Genomic DNA, 16,015 nt, shown 5'->3' with positions numbered 1-16,015 from the left:
GGCAAAGAAATTGATTGCATGGGGCACAGGGCTGCAGCAGGGAATCCTGACTATCATTCCTTGTTCTTCCTCTGAATTATACTGTGGCCTTAGCTTCTCTGTGCCTCAGCTTTCCTTCTCTGCGACTCTCTGAGGTGGTGTGGATTATCCGTGTAAAGTAACATTTATACTACGCCTCAGGGAATGGTCCTTATTTGGCATCTCCTAAATAATGGCATGTCTCTTCTGCCTGCATTGAGGTTTTGCTTGGAGCCATCTTTCCACACTCGTTAGCCAGTAGTTAAGGGGTAAATGTGAAGTGTACTTTGAATTAGGGGTTAAAATTGGGAGACAAACACTTTTTAAAAAATACGTTGTTAAACACTGGACCAAATAGCAATTGTTGAACTACTTGCCTCAAGACCAGATCTGTGTCGTATTAATTTTGTAAGTTAAGGATAGCTTTAGCCGTTTGCTTGGTCAGCTGTACAGGAATGATATTGAATCGTGCCTTTCCCAAAATTCACATGTTGAAGTCCTAACCCCCTCAGTATCTCAGAATGTGGCTGTCTTTGGAAATTGGGCCTTTTGAGAGGTGATGAAGTTAAAATGAGGCCATCAGGGTGGGCTTTAGTCCAACATGACTGGTGTGTCTATACAAAGAGAAAATTTGGACACACGAAGAGACCCCAGAGATGCACATGCACAGAGGAAAGGCCATGTGAGGACACAGTGATACGGTGGCCATCTGCCAGCCAAGACGGAAGGCCTCAGTAGAAACCAAACCTGTCAACATACCTTGATTTTGAACTTCCAGGCTCTAGAAGTGTGAGAAAATTAGTCAAGACACCCAGTCTGTGGTATTCTGTTCTGACAGGCCTAGCAAACAGATCACTTCAAATATTTTACCTTTTGCAACCAACTTCTGTCATCATGAAACCTCAAGTTCGCATTACAAGTGACTCTTTTTATTTGTGTCTCCCAAAGCCTTCTGGATAAAGTCCAGACTTCATAATATGGCAGACAAGCCCTTCCTGATCTGTTTGGCTCTTACTTCCCCAGCCTATTCCCCTTGTACCCTGGCTCAAGCCAGACACAACTATTTGAGGTTTCACTTAGAAGCCACACCTTCTTTCTTCTCCGGCTTCTTACCACACGGTGAGTCCAAAGTCTCAGTTTCCATTTCAGTCCCTCCAGGACTGAAGGGTGCCCCTCCTGTGGGCTTCCATAACCCTGGTGCTCACTACAAACAACCTTGTCCTTCCCCCACCTCTGCTTTTCTTTCCCTTCCACTCTGAAAGCTCTTGAATCTTGTTTACTATTGGGTCCTAGTGCCTGACACAGAACCTGACACACAGTAGGTGCTACATCAGTTGAATCAAAGCATGAGCAAATTCGTGCAAGATAGAATATTTATGGAGTGCCTAACCTACGAAAGACTCGGAGAGGACAGAGATAGGTTTAAACCAGATTATTCGTTGTATCAGCTTGTTAGGGCTGCCATAACAAAGTAGCACACACACTGGGTGGCTGGGACACCAGGTCTGGAAGCTGGAAGTCCAAGATCATGCTATCTGCAGGGTTGGTTTCTCTAAGGTCTCTCTCCTTGGCTTGTAGATGGCTGTCTTTTTCATGTGGCTTCACATGGTCTTCCCTCTGTGTGTATCTTTGTCCTAATTTCTTCTTCCTATAAGGACACAAGTCAGATTGGGTTAGGGACCACCCTAATGAGCTTATTTTAACCTAATTATGCCCGTTTTTAAAAAGATTTATTTATTTATTTTAGAGAGGTGGGGCGGAGGGGAAGAGGGAGAGAATCCTCAAGCAGACTCCCTGCTGAGCATGGAACCTGATGCAGGGCTCCATCCCACGACCCCAAGATTGTGAGATCATGACCTGAGCCGAACCAAGAGGCAGACACTCAACCGACAGAGCCACCCAGGTGCCCCTAACTTAATTACCTCTTTAAAGACCCTATCTCCAGATACAATCACATTCTGAAGTGTACTGGGGTTAGAGCTCCAACATATGAGTTTGGGGAGGGCACAATCCAGCTTGTAACATTAGTCAGGAGCACTGGCTTCATAGATGTTTGCCACTTGGGGTATCCCTGGGGTGAATGTAGACTAATACATTGCTGACTCTTTGGAGAGTTATTTGCCATAGAGGTTCGGTAATAAATGTACATTTTCATCAAGAAAGGGGCATTTTGGAGTTGATTGTCGTTTTCAGGGGTTGGAGTGGGTGATTGGGTGATTGGAAATACTGGGAAATCCACAACCCCAAGAATAGAGTAAAATCCCAGGGGACTAAAGTAATAAAAACACTTGAGGATCTGATTGTGATTGCCAACATGGCCATCCTCACTGGAAGTCCCCATTCCGAAATGACCAGTACTTCGTTAACCCCAGGAAATTTGGTGGTTACATGTCCAATTCCCACCCAAGAGATGAAAACGTAGGGACTGAAGGTTTTTCCTCTGATCTTTACCGTTCATTGACTTTCAGGACCGGGAGAACTCTATGGAACACGGTCAAGTCTTGTCTTTGGGCTTCAGATTAGACCTAGAGGATTTACACTTCTCCCCCTTAAAGGGATAAGAAAAGGCCCACCCGGGCTCGGTCTTGGTCACTCCCTGTACATAACTGAAATTGCTGCCCACAGAAGTCAGAGTGAGGTTGTAGGGAAGAGGCTGGGTAAGTGACTCTGTTGCTATAACAACAGTACCTTGGTCTAATTTCTTTTGAAAAATGAATTTCAGCTGGTGGGATGAAGCCGAGCAGCTTCTCCGCACAGATGAAAACCCCACCGCCAGCCTCCCGAGCTCAGCTGTTCGTGGATCGGGTGCCCGGTGCTGCGCGGGCCACTGCCCGGTTGAACATTTTCAGAGCCGGGTGAATCACACCTGTTTACCCGAATGCGAGCTTTCAGCTTTGGAGTAAAAGCCTGCTGTAGAATGGGGGTCTGGGAGTCAGACACTGTCTAAAAAGAAGAATAACGTCCTGTTCGCTCACGGGCTGCGATGGGGGGAGTGTGTGGGTGGGAGAAGTTGAGAATTCTCTTCCAGGAAGTAGCTCTTCGCTGTGCTTCATGCAGACTACGCCTCACCAGAAAGAGCAATGTCTGACCTCTTTGAGGGAAGCAAGAGGCTTTTTATAGACTAGATCTTATTTCAAACTTTGGTTTTCCAAAGGGAGATAAACACGTGCTGGGATTGTGTTTGAAAGCAGTGTTGGGTCTGGGTGCTGTGGGCTATTTGTGTCCCCCAAGCTGGGTGCACGACTTAAGCGCCCCTGAGTAAACTGGTCTCCTGGAAGGGACTAAAGACTAAAAGGAGAATTTCTCATTGAAAAGAAGGGACATTTTGAGTAAACAGTGCAATAAAAATATTCTTGATTTTTACCCAAGGGAGAGAAAAGTACTGAGCCTCCCTGAAGGATTTCTCCTTCCCGCCTTCCTCCTCCCAGAGAATAAACAAATCAGAATCTCCTGTGCTTTGTCCTAACATGCCCGTTCTTGGGTCTGTGTTGTTGGTGTTAAGTCTCCAGCTGTGAATGATGCAGATAAGATCTGATCTTCTCATTTGCCCTCTTCCTCCCTACGGTTCTTTTCTTCTTCCTCACCAACCTCCTTCACAGTCATTTCTTTACAGCTCTAAATAAAATCCCATTAGGAATTTCAGATTGTAATACGAGGTCATGCATATAGGCGTGTTTGAATACATAACGTATGCATGACTTCTAGGAAGAGATGGCGGAGACGTTCCTAAGAAAATTGTTTCTTGTCCTTAAAAATAAACGTAATGTAATACATGTGCGTGTGTTTATGTGTATGAGAAGACAGAGCCGTTCGGGGTTCAGATTGTGGAATTCGGATGGCAACCACAGATCTCAGAGGAGCTTTTCTGACGGAGCGCTACCAAGGAAAGGAAACTGCCACTGGGATGCGCACGTTCGCTCCCTCCGGAAGTTTTCAGGGCTACAGCTCTCATCACTTCTCAAACACATGCTAAATTTGCAGAGGAACATCTTCCCTCGGAGAGGAGCACAACTGTGAATCAGGCAGATCTGACTGGGAGACATGAACACATCCTCCTTAGACTGTCACGACACGGGTGTCTAAAACCCTCTCCCAGAATCTCTCAGCAAGGTTTGCTCATGTTTAATCAGGACAGGAGTCATCGGATGCAGAATAGCAGAGTAGGTGAGAACAAGAGCAGCTGAGAAGAGCCTCTGCTGTGTGCCCTGGGACAAATTACTATCCTCTCTGAGCCCGTTCCTCATCCATCAGAGAGTTGTTGTGAGGATTAATCAAGGTAATGTATGTAAAGCACTTAGCTTAATGCCTGGTACAGGGTAAGCTCTCAGCCAGTTAGAATATTAAATGACTTCAAGGATATCTTGAACATTTAGTAAGCAGTGAATCAAATTCTCTGGTAAAAACTTAAAAGTTTAGAGCTTTTCTGGGCACCTGGGTGGCTCAGTCAGTGAAGCATCTGCCTTTGGCTCAGGTCATGATGCTGGAGTCCCAGGATCAGGCCCCACGTCAGGCTCCCTGCTCAGTGGGGAGCCTGCACCCCCATCTCCCCAGCTCCACCACTCATGCTGTCTCTCAAATAAATAAATAAAGTCTTCAAAAAAAAGTTTAGAGCTTTCTTCTGAAAACTATGTGAGGAGATTCGAAAATCATATAACCTTGGCATTTGCAGAAATAACAGTCTGGTTTTTTTTAAAGATTTTATTTATTTATTAGAGAGAGAGAGCATGAGAGGGGGGAGGGTCAGAGGGAGAAGCAGACTCCCCGCTGAGCAGGTAGTCCGATGCGGGACTCGATCCCGGGACTCCAGGATCATGACCTGAGCCAAAGGCAGTCGCTTAACCAACTGAGCCACCCAGGCGCCCAACAGTCTCAGTTTTTAATGAGTAGATAATAATTGTTGAAGCACCAATTTGAACTACATGTATGAAGCTTGTGAAAAGCATTTTAACTTCAGATATAAAACGTACACAGGATTCGTATGACTTGTGATGAAAACATAATTTGTCCATTCAATTGAGAGAAAGCCAAGAGCCTGTATGAACATTTCTGTATTTGGAAGTATGGAGATTTGAGAGGTTGGGACTTAGCGTTTCTAAATGTCAGGGGCCTGTCTGCCACTGCTACTGACGTTTTTTGACCACTCTCAATATGTTGCTGTACATTCAGTTGGTGCTTATACACATTTAAGAATAACTAAAGGATAGGGAGCGCCTGGGTGGCTCAGTCGGTTAATGTCTGCATTCGGCTCAGGTCATGATCCCAGGGTCCTGGGATCGAGTCCCACATCGGGCTCCCTGCTCAGCGGGGAGTCTGCTTCTCCCTCTGCCTCTCCCCATTCGTGCTCTCTCTCTCTCTCACTCTCTCTCAAATAAATAAAAGCTTTAAAAAAAGAGAATAACTGAAGGATAAAAGCATACATAAAAATCCAACCACACACACACACACATTTTAAATGCTTTTGAAAAGTACCTTACTCTGGGACCTCACAGCTGGAATTGGGTGAGCATCCATGTTTCAAACACCGAAGAGAGGTACGATCACTCTTGTGTACACCTAGGACTACTTGGACATAGAGTTTTAAATCTGACTCATAGGGGAAAGGAAAAAGATGATGGTCATTTCTAAAAATAACCTCAAAGTCCCCCAGAATATTCTGAATGGCCCTGTTCCCTTGAGCTGGGGTGCTAAGCAGGGCCCTGGCACTCCTTGGGGCTTCTGTGGCTGAGGTTACAGATACCCACTAGGATGCCCCTTTTAAGATGATCCTTTTCCTCTTGGGCATTTGAGAATGGGGATTTCTAACTGCCCATGGCTGACATTCCCTCCATAGACCCAACATTGCCCACTGATCGGGTCCAGAGAAACTACGCCCTGGGATGATCACAAGGAGAAGTTTTTAACTCTTGGCTCTCAGGAAAATAGCATGTGTGTGTATGTGTGTGTAGTGTGTGTGTGTGTATGTGTGTGTATTTTTCATATGACTTTTATTATGTTGTAAAGTTGTTTTCTTTCTAAAATAATGTTAGGAGTATGTAAGGCTGACGAGGAAGACTTCAGGAGTTGTGATAAGATTTCTCTTTTTCTTTTGTGTTGCTCTGCCCTTCACATAGATCTTAAAAATAAACTACTCAACTTTTGTCAATACATGTCTGACATGTGTTTACTTTCGGGTGTGTTCTTTGTTCTTAGGACCGAGTCTACCCCTCAGCGCCTGGCACATGGGTACACAGCATGCCCTCCGTTCATCTGAATGAAAGTAAAGGGAAGCGTATAATATGGAGGGAGGAAATGGTCTAGGATATTACTTTGCTCAGAGAAACCTAAAATGTAAAAAAATAAACATTTTCATGAAAGGTCTTGTAGAAATCCAGCAGGTTTCTATAGAATCCAGGGTCCTCTGAGGTTTGAACTAAAACACTCTATAGAGTGTTGTTTCTTAGTCCTGTTTGTGAGCTGTCCCAGAGTATCACCAATTAACTCAGGAACATTTTATATGGACATTGGGTTTGTGTGTGTATGTATATTTAACAAAAAAAACCATACCAACAACTTCAGAATGTCAGAATACCAACAGAATTCTTATTCTAGATCAGAATTCCTAAAAACTAGGGATCCTGGACCAATCACCTCAGAGGAATCAAGGTTTTTATTAAATATCTTTAGATACCTGTGCCTCCAACCAGTGCCACACTCTGGGTCCCACCTTGAGGTACTAAATCAGAAACTGTGGTAATGGGACTAAGAAATCTGCATTTTTAACAGTTCTCTAGGTCACTTTAGAGTTGGATAATGAATGGTCTAGAAAATTGAACCTCTAAATAAACCTCAAAGGATCCTTTCTAAGAGTGCTTAAATCTGGAAGACAGTTCTGGAAGTGTTTTTGCACACTGTTCATACTCTAATAATTAAAATATCTAACACATGAGTATTCTGGGTCACTCTTCAAATTTATCCACGTGTTCATAAGCTTATTATCTGCTGGTAGAATGGGAAGAGAATAACCATATGAAAATTGATACAGTGAATCATCTTCTGGTTTGATTGGAGCAGATCAAAATGACCAAAGTGTTCTCTTTGAGCCTCTAAATTGGTTATAGTATCTGCAAACTGAAATTCCAATTCATCTTCAAGTCCTGGGAAATGGTTGTATCTCTAATATGGTGAAGAAAGCTCACTCACGCTGCTGGCTGGTGAGTGAAAACCACTTAAAGCCTTTGTATGGAAATTCAAAATTCAGCTCTGAAAATATCCAGCATTTTGAGTTGACACACTTGTCAAAACATCTGACCTCGGTAATGCCACATGAAGTCTCTGGGTTTCAGTTTCAGTTTTCCTTTGCACGATTGTCTTCCTGTGCTCTCTGGTTGTTCTCTGCAGAGATTCCCTGAATCCTTAAGAGTCCTCAAAAATATTGAGGAGGGCACAGTTCACAAGCCATTTCCAGCACCTTAAAAGAACCAAAATAAATTGGACATTTACTCAGTTGTCATGAAAACGCTAGGCAGGCCAACATTTTCAAGCGCGTACTTTGGGGGATAATTCCATAAATTCAGTGTAGTCATTTGAGAGATCACCTTAGTGGTCATTCGTAAGTACAAGTCCCACGAAGGAACAGGAAAGCAGTTATAGGATGGTATGTATGAGAATGCCATCGGAGCATGTGGATGGCCGCCGGGATCGGGCCTTGGGGGAGGGGCTGTCAAGAGTGACTGCAGAGAAGGTAATGTCTAAACTGAATTGGGAAGGACAAATAGATTTGGTCAGGTGAGGAAGCTGGATAAGAGGATATATGCAAAGGCCCAGAGTGACAGAGAATAAACACCGTATGTCCTGAGAACTACAAATAATTACGTGTAGCCAAAGGGTTCGAGTTGGTTGCTGTTGGGAGGGGCTGTGGACAGGTGAAGAGAGGTGGTAAGACAGGAGAGGGGTAAGTAAGCGGAGATGAGGACCAACTTGCGGAGGGCCTCTGTGCCGGATTTAGGTGATGCTGAAGGCAGAAAAGCTGCAGGTGGGGAATGGGCACGACCAGGTTCACGCTTTATAAAGAAAAATACAGGCACAGTGCAGAGAACCGGTTTGGAGGGGAGCGAGCAAGACTGGGGCAGAGTCGTTCGGGAGCTGCTGCAGAAATCACGAGAGACGTGTCGATGATCTGAACGAATGCAGTGGCATTGGGGGTGGAAGATGAAAATAAAATTCGTAGATGGTAAGAACAGATAGTTCTTGAGGTTTAATTGGGTGTGGGTGGTAGGAGAGGATGGGATCGGGGATAATTCCTGGAAACAGTGTGAGAGAGCATTCTGACGATGAGCATCGGAGTCCAGTGCCAGTGATGAAGGCACAGCCAAGCTTTGCCGTCCACGGGGGAGGGTGTGGTGCGGGCCCTGCGGTCAGGCCTGAGTCTGAATGTGAACCTGGCTGGAGCCTCCGTCCCCTTCTCCCCACCTCGCTCGCCCCAGCTCTGTCATTCTGTAATCTTGCTTTATCTTACTATGCCTGAAGTTCCTTCTCCATAAGATAGTTATAATAAACCCTATTTTTTTTTTTACAAGCATTAGGCGTAGGAGACAAGGAATCTGATGGCTTACCCTGATGGCTTTCATCTTAAAGGCTTCATTATTAATAGCAGTATCATCTTCTTTATCCCCAGGCTCTGTGACCCTGCCCAATTTCATGCAAAATTAGGGACAAGGCAATATGAGGTTTTTGTTTTGTTTTGTTTTTTGACTTACTAGCACTGCTTAAAGCCGAAAGGCAGAAAGAATCTCTTTTTCGAGGGTATGCTGGCCCAGGGGACCCCTAAGAAGCCCCTCCGTGTGAGCAGAGGCCTGGTAATCTTAGCTATGTTCCTCATCCCTGTTATGGGTGTCATCTACCCCGCCCCATTCCACCTTCTCCAAAGTACTGACCTTTTCCCCATAGAGCCGTAAGACCAGCACATGACCTGCCCCAAAGGTTTTATATGAGGATAAAATATGATCCTGTGTGAAAGTACTTCATAACCCCAAAGGCAAAGCTATTCTTCTTACTACTGGTGTGAGTGCCATATCACGCCTCCCAAACCATCCTGTCTCTCTCAGCCCCTCAGTTTCTTTCTGTGTCTCTCAGTTCCTTTCTTCCCCTACCTCCTTACCCCCTTTCTGTCTGTCCGTCTCTCTCCATCTCTCTCTCTCTCACACACACACATATCCACGCACATCACGGTTTCATGGAGACAAACGCTATCGAGCCACACTGGAGGTGAGAGACTCGTGCTGAAGCCATTCTGGAGGACGAATTGTTTCCTTCGGAGTAACTGACACGTGCTAGCGGCCCATATTGTCACAGGCATGGGATGAACAGCATACTTCAGCTCCTGGCACCACAGCCTCTCTTAATGGGTGAAAACATTTATATGTAATAATAGGAATACAGGAACAAGGAAGCTGATGCTCAGTAAAGAGTTTCTGTGATTCTTCCACAAGGGCACAAATCATACTAAGAGGCTTCCAGCTTTGTACAGCAGAAGGGCTAGGGACTTCCCTGAGATGAAGCCGTTTGGGATGAGACTCTTACCTGAGTCCTTGGGTGGCAGGGGCTCACAAGGATACCCCTCTATTCAGTCAACCATCCTCTTACTCACTGAGTAGAGTGCTTGCGAGTTCCTCAGCCTTCTCAAGCTCACGGGTTCTATCTCTTCCTGCCTGTTCTCCTTCTGTCTTGCGAGAGGGACACGAGAGAATGAGACTCACAGACCACCTTTCCGTATAGCAAACAATAATGAGATAGACAGTAGAGATTCTAAGATTGCTCTAACTATTTGGGGCACAACAAAACATAAAACCACAACATAGCATATTCAGTGATGTCTTTCTTATTTGCTTATTTCCCAAATGTTGTATGTCAATAAAGGGACCAGCAGTGGAGAACTTGAGGCCCTCAAGGAAAAGGAAATACTCAGCAGCTCCATTCAGGTCACACGCTGAAAATGCATTCAATTTGAACCTCAAGGATCTTGTGCCGCTCTACAGTCTAGGGCACGAATGCATTAGCATCTGGACTTCAGCTTGAATGGCAAACTTGATTTTTGTTGTTCATATTAAAAAAACCTACGCCAGATGCTTGGAAAACATGAGGATTTTGCCAGCTGTGGAACAGAAATATTATCATTCTGCCTATTTGTAGTTTGAAGATCCAGAAAGTAATTGATCTCACTTGCAGTTGGGACTATACTGGTATCACTGAATTTCAAAGATAATAATAGCTAAGGCTTAGTGTGGGTACTTACAGGTTACCAGGCATGAAGCTAAGTGTTTTCCATGTTACTGCATTTAAGTTTGTTCTCGCAGTAACTCTATGAGCTAGATATTATATTAACCCATTTTGCAGATAAGGAAACTAAAACTTAGGAGAAGTTAAAAAAGTTTTCCAGGATCCACTCATTCAACAGATAATGATCGACCATCAACTCTGAGCTATTGGGGACCCAGTAGTGAACAAAACAGAAAAATCCCTTCCCTCATGTAACTCACTTTCTAATGGAGGGGATCATAGCTAACGTATTAAGTACCAGACGACATTTATATGTATTAACTCTTAGGGGGTAGGGGTGGGGGAGGTGGTAGTCTCAGGTTTGACCCCAGGCATTCTAACTACAGAGCCAGGGCTCCTGTTTCTGTATTACTGCCCAGTACTGCCTCACCCAGGTGGGCCCCCTCAGCTGGGAAGAGGTGAAACTTGGGGTTCCCAGCCAGACCTGTCCTTCAGCATGGTCTCAGCCACCACTGTTTTACAGAGTAACAAACAGACCATTTGTCTTTATTTCCCCATCCCGCCCCATCTATTTCATGGCCGAGAACAGAATCATGGACCTGAACTATCTAAAATAAAGTCAGGTTCATTTTTATGACATTATTTTTAACATTGCTTCCAGTGGTGCCAAGGGCCCCAAGTCTTCTCTTCTTTAGGCCCTGAAGCTGTGATATCTGCCATACCTGTGTTCAGAACCATGGCTTCCTGGTGCCATAATTTTCTAGCAGTTTCTGCCTCATAGGATGGATTGAACCAGTATCTTTTTTGAAGTAAAATTCCAGTGTGTCCCAGTTAGGCCCTTGTTTTCAGCAATTCCGGGGCTTCTACCAAGTGACTGCAGACAGTGTTTGGTGTTGTTATTAAAAATACCAGATTTAGGAACAAGGGTTAGACTGGATTTTTACTCAAGGACCTTTTCTGTTTACTTTTGAAGTGGAATCCTCCACTTAAGAGAACGTAACAATCAAGTGGTACTGTTTAGAGTCCCCCACACCATCTGCAAATTGGTTTTATTATATGTGGGGCTCCTCTAGAGCCCTGGCAGTTCCACGTGTGAGTGCTGAAGAACAGGGTCAGAGGGAACTCTGCTCCTCTTTCCCCTTGCTTCCATGATGCACTGCACCTTTGCAGGAATAAGAGAGTGCCCAAGTGGAGGACCGCTCTGCCTCCTCCCTGCTCCCCAAGTCATCCTGCCTTCTGCCTTCCACTCTGTGAAGTTACTGAACCCCCCTTCTAACCTGACTTAGTCTTCCTTTGGTCATTCGGCAGGCACTCTCTCAGTACCTCCCCTATGTCAAGCTTTTTGACCAGAGCCCCACACACTGGCCCCTTTCTGGCAGAAAGGAAGGGGGCAGACAGATGAATTAGGTTTATAGTTAATAAATCCATAGAGTTAACAAGAGTTTTCTTAACTGGACTTCTCAGGTAAGTCCAGTTTAGTGGACACAACACTCTACATTCTCCAGGGTAAGAGTTCCCATTACCAGGAACCTCAGCTCCTGGGTCGTACTCAAAGTCCAGTGGCAAAAGTTCCCACAGAACAGGAAAGCAAAGGCCCCGCAACCCTCGGGGCTGGACTCCTGCTGCACAAAGTCCCCACTGGGGAGGTCTGGGTCCTCTTTGACCTGCAGCTTTTTGAGCAAAAAACTCTCTTGTAGGGGTCTCAGGGGTGTCTCCAAAAGGCTGGGGCTACAGATGGACGGTGCTGTGCCTGAGCTGAAGGAGCATCACATGGCTTCATCCATCACAGATCGTGCGCACCAGGGCCCTCTATTTGATTGCACACTAAATTGTTAGCAGTCTATGCAAACATGATCCTTCCTATAAATAAACCAATCCATGGCACACACAAAAAAAAGTCAGGCATTTCTTATGGTCAAATGGGGCTGCCTCCTGCTCTGATTAAAACTCACCTCTGTCAGCTCCTGTGAATTAGACAGCAGAATTAATCATTCAGTTTGCCATTATTTATCAACTACTGCTATGAACCTGAACACTAGGTGTGGCCCCACAGATACACAGTAAGCAAATCAGTCAGAGTACCCACGTTCTTGGAGCTCACTAAACAGACACTCAAGCAATCGCCCTGAAGTATGGGAGGAGCTCTAATTGGGGAAGTAGAGGTTGCTTGGAAAAACTTATTCCAGGATATCCAACCCAATATAGGTGGATCAAAGAAGGTATCTAATGTAGTTGGGGGTGCGGAAGGGATGTAAGAAGATTTCCTAGAGGAAGTGAAATCTAAGATACAATCTGAAGGATGGATAGCTGTTGATCTAGGGGAGGGGGGTGGGAGAAGTTTGTTCTAAGAAAAGAATACAACATGTTTTCTACCCTGGAGGTAGAAGGAAGCTTGGCACATCTAAGAAACTGAAAGACTTTCAAGGGAGTTGACAGAAAATGTTTGGCAGGGGACAGGGAGGTGATGCTAAACAGGGAAGCAAGAAGATGAGCCTGGAATGATGAGCAGAAACCAGGTGAAGTGGGCTCAGATTGGATTTCAGTCTAAAGGCAATGGAAGCCATTGCAGAGTTATAAACAGGAAATACATTTCTTGCAATATATTTCTTGAAAGAGGTGGCACCGTAGAGAACAGATTGTTGGAGAGCAAAGCAATGGATAAAAGAAGAGATGAAAGAGTAATGGAGGATGAATGGAGGCAAGGCACAGAGACCAGTTAGAAGACTATTGCAACAGTTTAGCCAGAGAAAATGGTATCCTGGCCTAGGATGGTAGCAGTGAGGTTGGAGATGAGTGGGCATATTCGAGGGCTATTTTAGATGTGGAATCCGTAAGACTTGGTGGTTGGTGCTGTGAGGCGTTTTGAGAAGAATGCTCAGGTTTCCAGTTTGGGTAAGTGAGTAGATATTGAGTAGGGAACTGGGTAGATACTGGGATGGAGAGCATGGTTGAGGATCATGTTTGATAATCAGCTCACTGCTGAGGCGTGTTGAGTTTTAGATGCCTATGAGACATCCAGGAAGAAGAAGCTGAAGTTAGGAGAACTCCGCAGAGAAGACTGGACTGGGTACCTCGTTAACAGGGTCCTCAGCCTAGCTTCTCTAGATGGTTGAAGCTGTTGAAATGGATGCAGTCATGTAGTTAAGCACGTAGAGGGGGCAGGAAAAAAGCTGATGAGCAAACAATAAGGAATCCCGACATTTAGGAGAAAGAACGAAGAATACATATGACACTGAGAAAGAGCAGACAGAGAGAAAGAAGGAAATCCAGGAAAATGTGATAGCATGGAAAGCAATGGAAGCGTGCTTTTAGAGCAGAGCGGGCTGCTGCATCACAAGGTGCTGGGTGGCCGAGTAAATAAGAACTGAAAGGAGGTTGTGGGTTATGTCAACCATTAATCTTCATTTCTGTGCTATTCAGTAAGTGTTAAATTCCGTATTCTTAGAGGATTTTCAGTGTTTTTTTTTTAAATATTGTTGATTTAATTCCTTGATGTCTTCAGTTAAGATGTGAGAAAAAGTTAAGATAGGTATTAACATCTTGCACAAGTATGACACATTTGGGGCCAAGTCTCACATTATGCGTTGCTTTGGAAAATAACGATGGATGATTCTCTGCTGTAGGAGAAGTACTGCCTTTAACTGTCTCTTTTTCTTTTGTTCCCCACCCTCCAATCTTTATTTTGTTTTCTATCTCTTAGCCTCATGAACTCTTCTTTTAGTTAAAACCTTTTCCCACAGGATTTGAAGCCTGGCCACTCTTGAAATTAGATGTGGAACTTCGTTCCCGTGTGTGATAAAGCATTTAAAAGTTAGTTCACAGCAGTTGTACATCACCTTGTTCCAAGAGTGAACGATGACTTCGAGATTTACTCACCCTCTTTCCTGTTTCTTTCCCAGCTCCAAGAGACTGTGAAGAGGAAGTTGGAAGGAGCCCGATCACCACTTAATGGAGACCAGCAGAATGGTGCTTGCGATGGGAGTTTTTCTCCAACGAGCAAGAGAATACGAAAGGACATTCCTACAGGAATGGAAACCCTCAATATGCCACTGCCTTCAGCTTCTCCTCTTCACCAACTTGACCTGAAGCCTTCTTTGCCCTTGCAGAATAGTGGGACTCACACTCCTGGGCTTCTAGAAGATCTAAGTAAGAATGGTAGGCTTCCAGAGATCAAACTTCCTGTCAACGGTTGCAGTGACCTGGAGGACAGCTTCACCATCCTGCAGAGCAAGGACCTCAAACAAGAGCCTCTAGATGACCCTACTTGCATAGACACATCCGAAACGTCTCTTTCAAATCAGAACAAGCTGTTCTCAGACATTAACCTGAATGATCAGGAGTGGCAAGAATTAATCGATGAGCTGGCCAACACAGTTCCTGAGGATGACATACAGGACCTGTTCAACGAAGACTTTGAGGAGAAGAAGGAGCCCGAATTCTCGCAGCCGGCGACGGAGACCCCTCTCTCCCAGGAGAGTACGAGTGTGAAGAGCGACCCCTCTCACTCTCCTTTTGCACACGTCTCCATGGGATCTCCCCAGGCGAGGCCCTCCTCCTCCGGCCCTCCCTTTGCTACGGGCGCCACGGCCGCGAGTTTGCCTTCGGCGGCCAGCACTCCCGCAGCTCCAAACCCCGCCAGCTCACCAGCAAACTGTGCTGTCCAGTCCCCTCAGACTCCCAGCCAAGCGCACGCTCCAGGCCAAGCCCCACCCCGGCCTGGAAACGGTTATCTCCTTAATCCGGCAGCAGGGACCGTGGCCGGTGCCGCGGCGGGCCCCGTGGCCGTGGCCAGCTCCGACATGTCGCCAGCGGAGCAGCTCAAGCAGATGGCCGCGCAGCAGCAACAGAGGGCCAAACTCATGCAACAGAAGCAGCAACAGCACCACTCAAACCAGACCTCCAGCTGGTCGCCCTTGGGGCCCCCGTCCAGCCCCTACGGAGCAGCTTTCGCTGCGGAAAAACCAAATAGCCCAATGATGTACCCCCAAGCCTTTAACAACCAAAACCCCGTAGTGCCTCCCATGGCAAACAACCTGCAGAAGACGACAATGAATAACTACCTCCCTCAGAACCACATGAATATGATCAATCAGCAGCCAAATAACTTGGGTACCAACTCCTTAAACAAACAGCACAATATTCTCACCTACGGCAACACTAAGCCTCTGACCCATTTCAACGCGGACTTGAGTCAGAGGATGACTCCCCCGATGGCCAACCCCAACAAAAACCCGGTGATGCCCTACATCCAGCAGCCACCGCCGCCACCGCCGCCGCAGCAGCAGCAGCCGCCACCACCGCCGCCGCCGCAGCTCCAGGCCCCCAGGGCGCACCTGAGTGAGGAGCAGAAGCGCATGCTTCTCATGAAGCAGAAAGGAGTGATGACGCAGCCCATGGCTTACGCCGCGCTTCCATCCCACGGTCAGGTGAGTGTGAAAGCGAGCCGCGCTTCGCGCCGCGCTGCTGATGCGTTTCAGACCCGCGGCGCGCCCTGCTCTCCGCGCTCCGCGGGCGGCGGGCTGTCGCTCCCTGCGTGCCCATTCCTTCCCGTACTGCGTCTTGGCGTTGCCAGGCGTAGGTTTTGGTTTGTGCTTTGTTTTGTTTTGTTTTCCCCCTTTCTTCTAAGAGATGGAAAAGGCTGGGACAGTAGACTTTCCTGTGTTTGAATGTCTAGGAATCAAACTTCTTTTATTCCTGCCCGCAGAAAAGGAACCAGAAATTACGGTCAAGTTCTCACTTCGAG

At 46.0% G+C, this 16,015-nt stretch overlaps 1 protein-coding gene across 2 annotated transcripts in view; it reads left to right on the top strand.

The window, feature by feature from the left end:
• Nucleotides 1–16,015, top strand: part of MAML3 (mastermind like transcriptional coactivator 3) — a 400,657-nt gene that overhangs the window by 219,183 nt on the left and 165,459 nt on the right. For both annotated transcript variants that reach the window (XM_027598222.1, XM_027598223.1), the window contains exon 2: nt 14,172–15,698. In XM_027598222.1, the coding sequence (XP_027454023.1) occupies nt 14,172–15,698 (1,527 nt within the window). The remainder of the gene's footprint in view (nt 1–14,171; nt 15,699–16,015) is intronic.

Source organism: Zalophus californianus, chromosome 2 (genome assembly GCF_009762305.2).
Source record: "Zalophus californianus isolate mZalCal1 chromosome 2, mZalCal1.pri.v2, whole genome shotgun sequence".
NCBI lineage: Eukaryota > Metazoa > Chordata > Mammalia > Carnivora > Otariidae > Zalophus > Zalophus californianus.
This window is presented reverse-complemented; position numbering and strand designations above follow the sequence as displayed.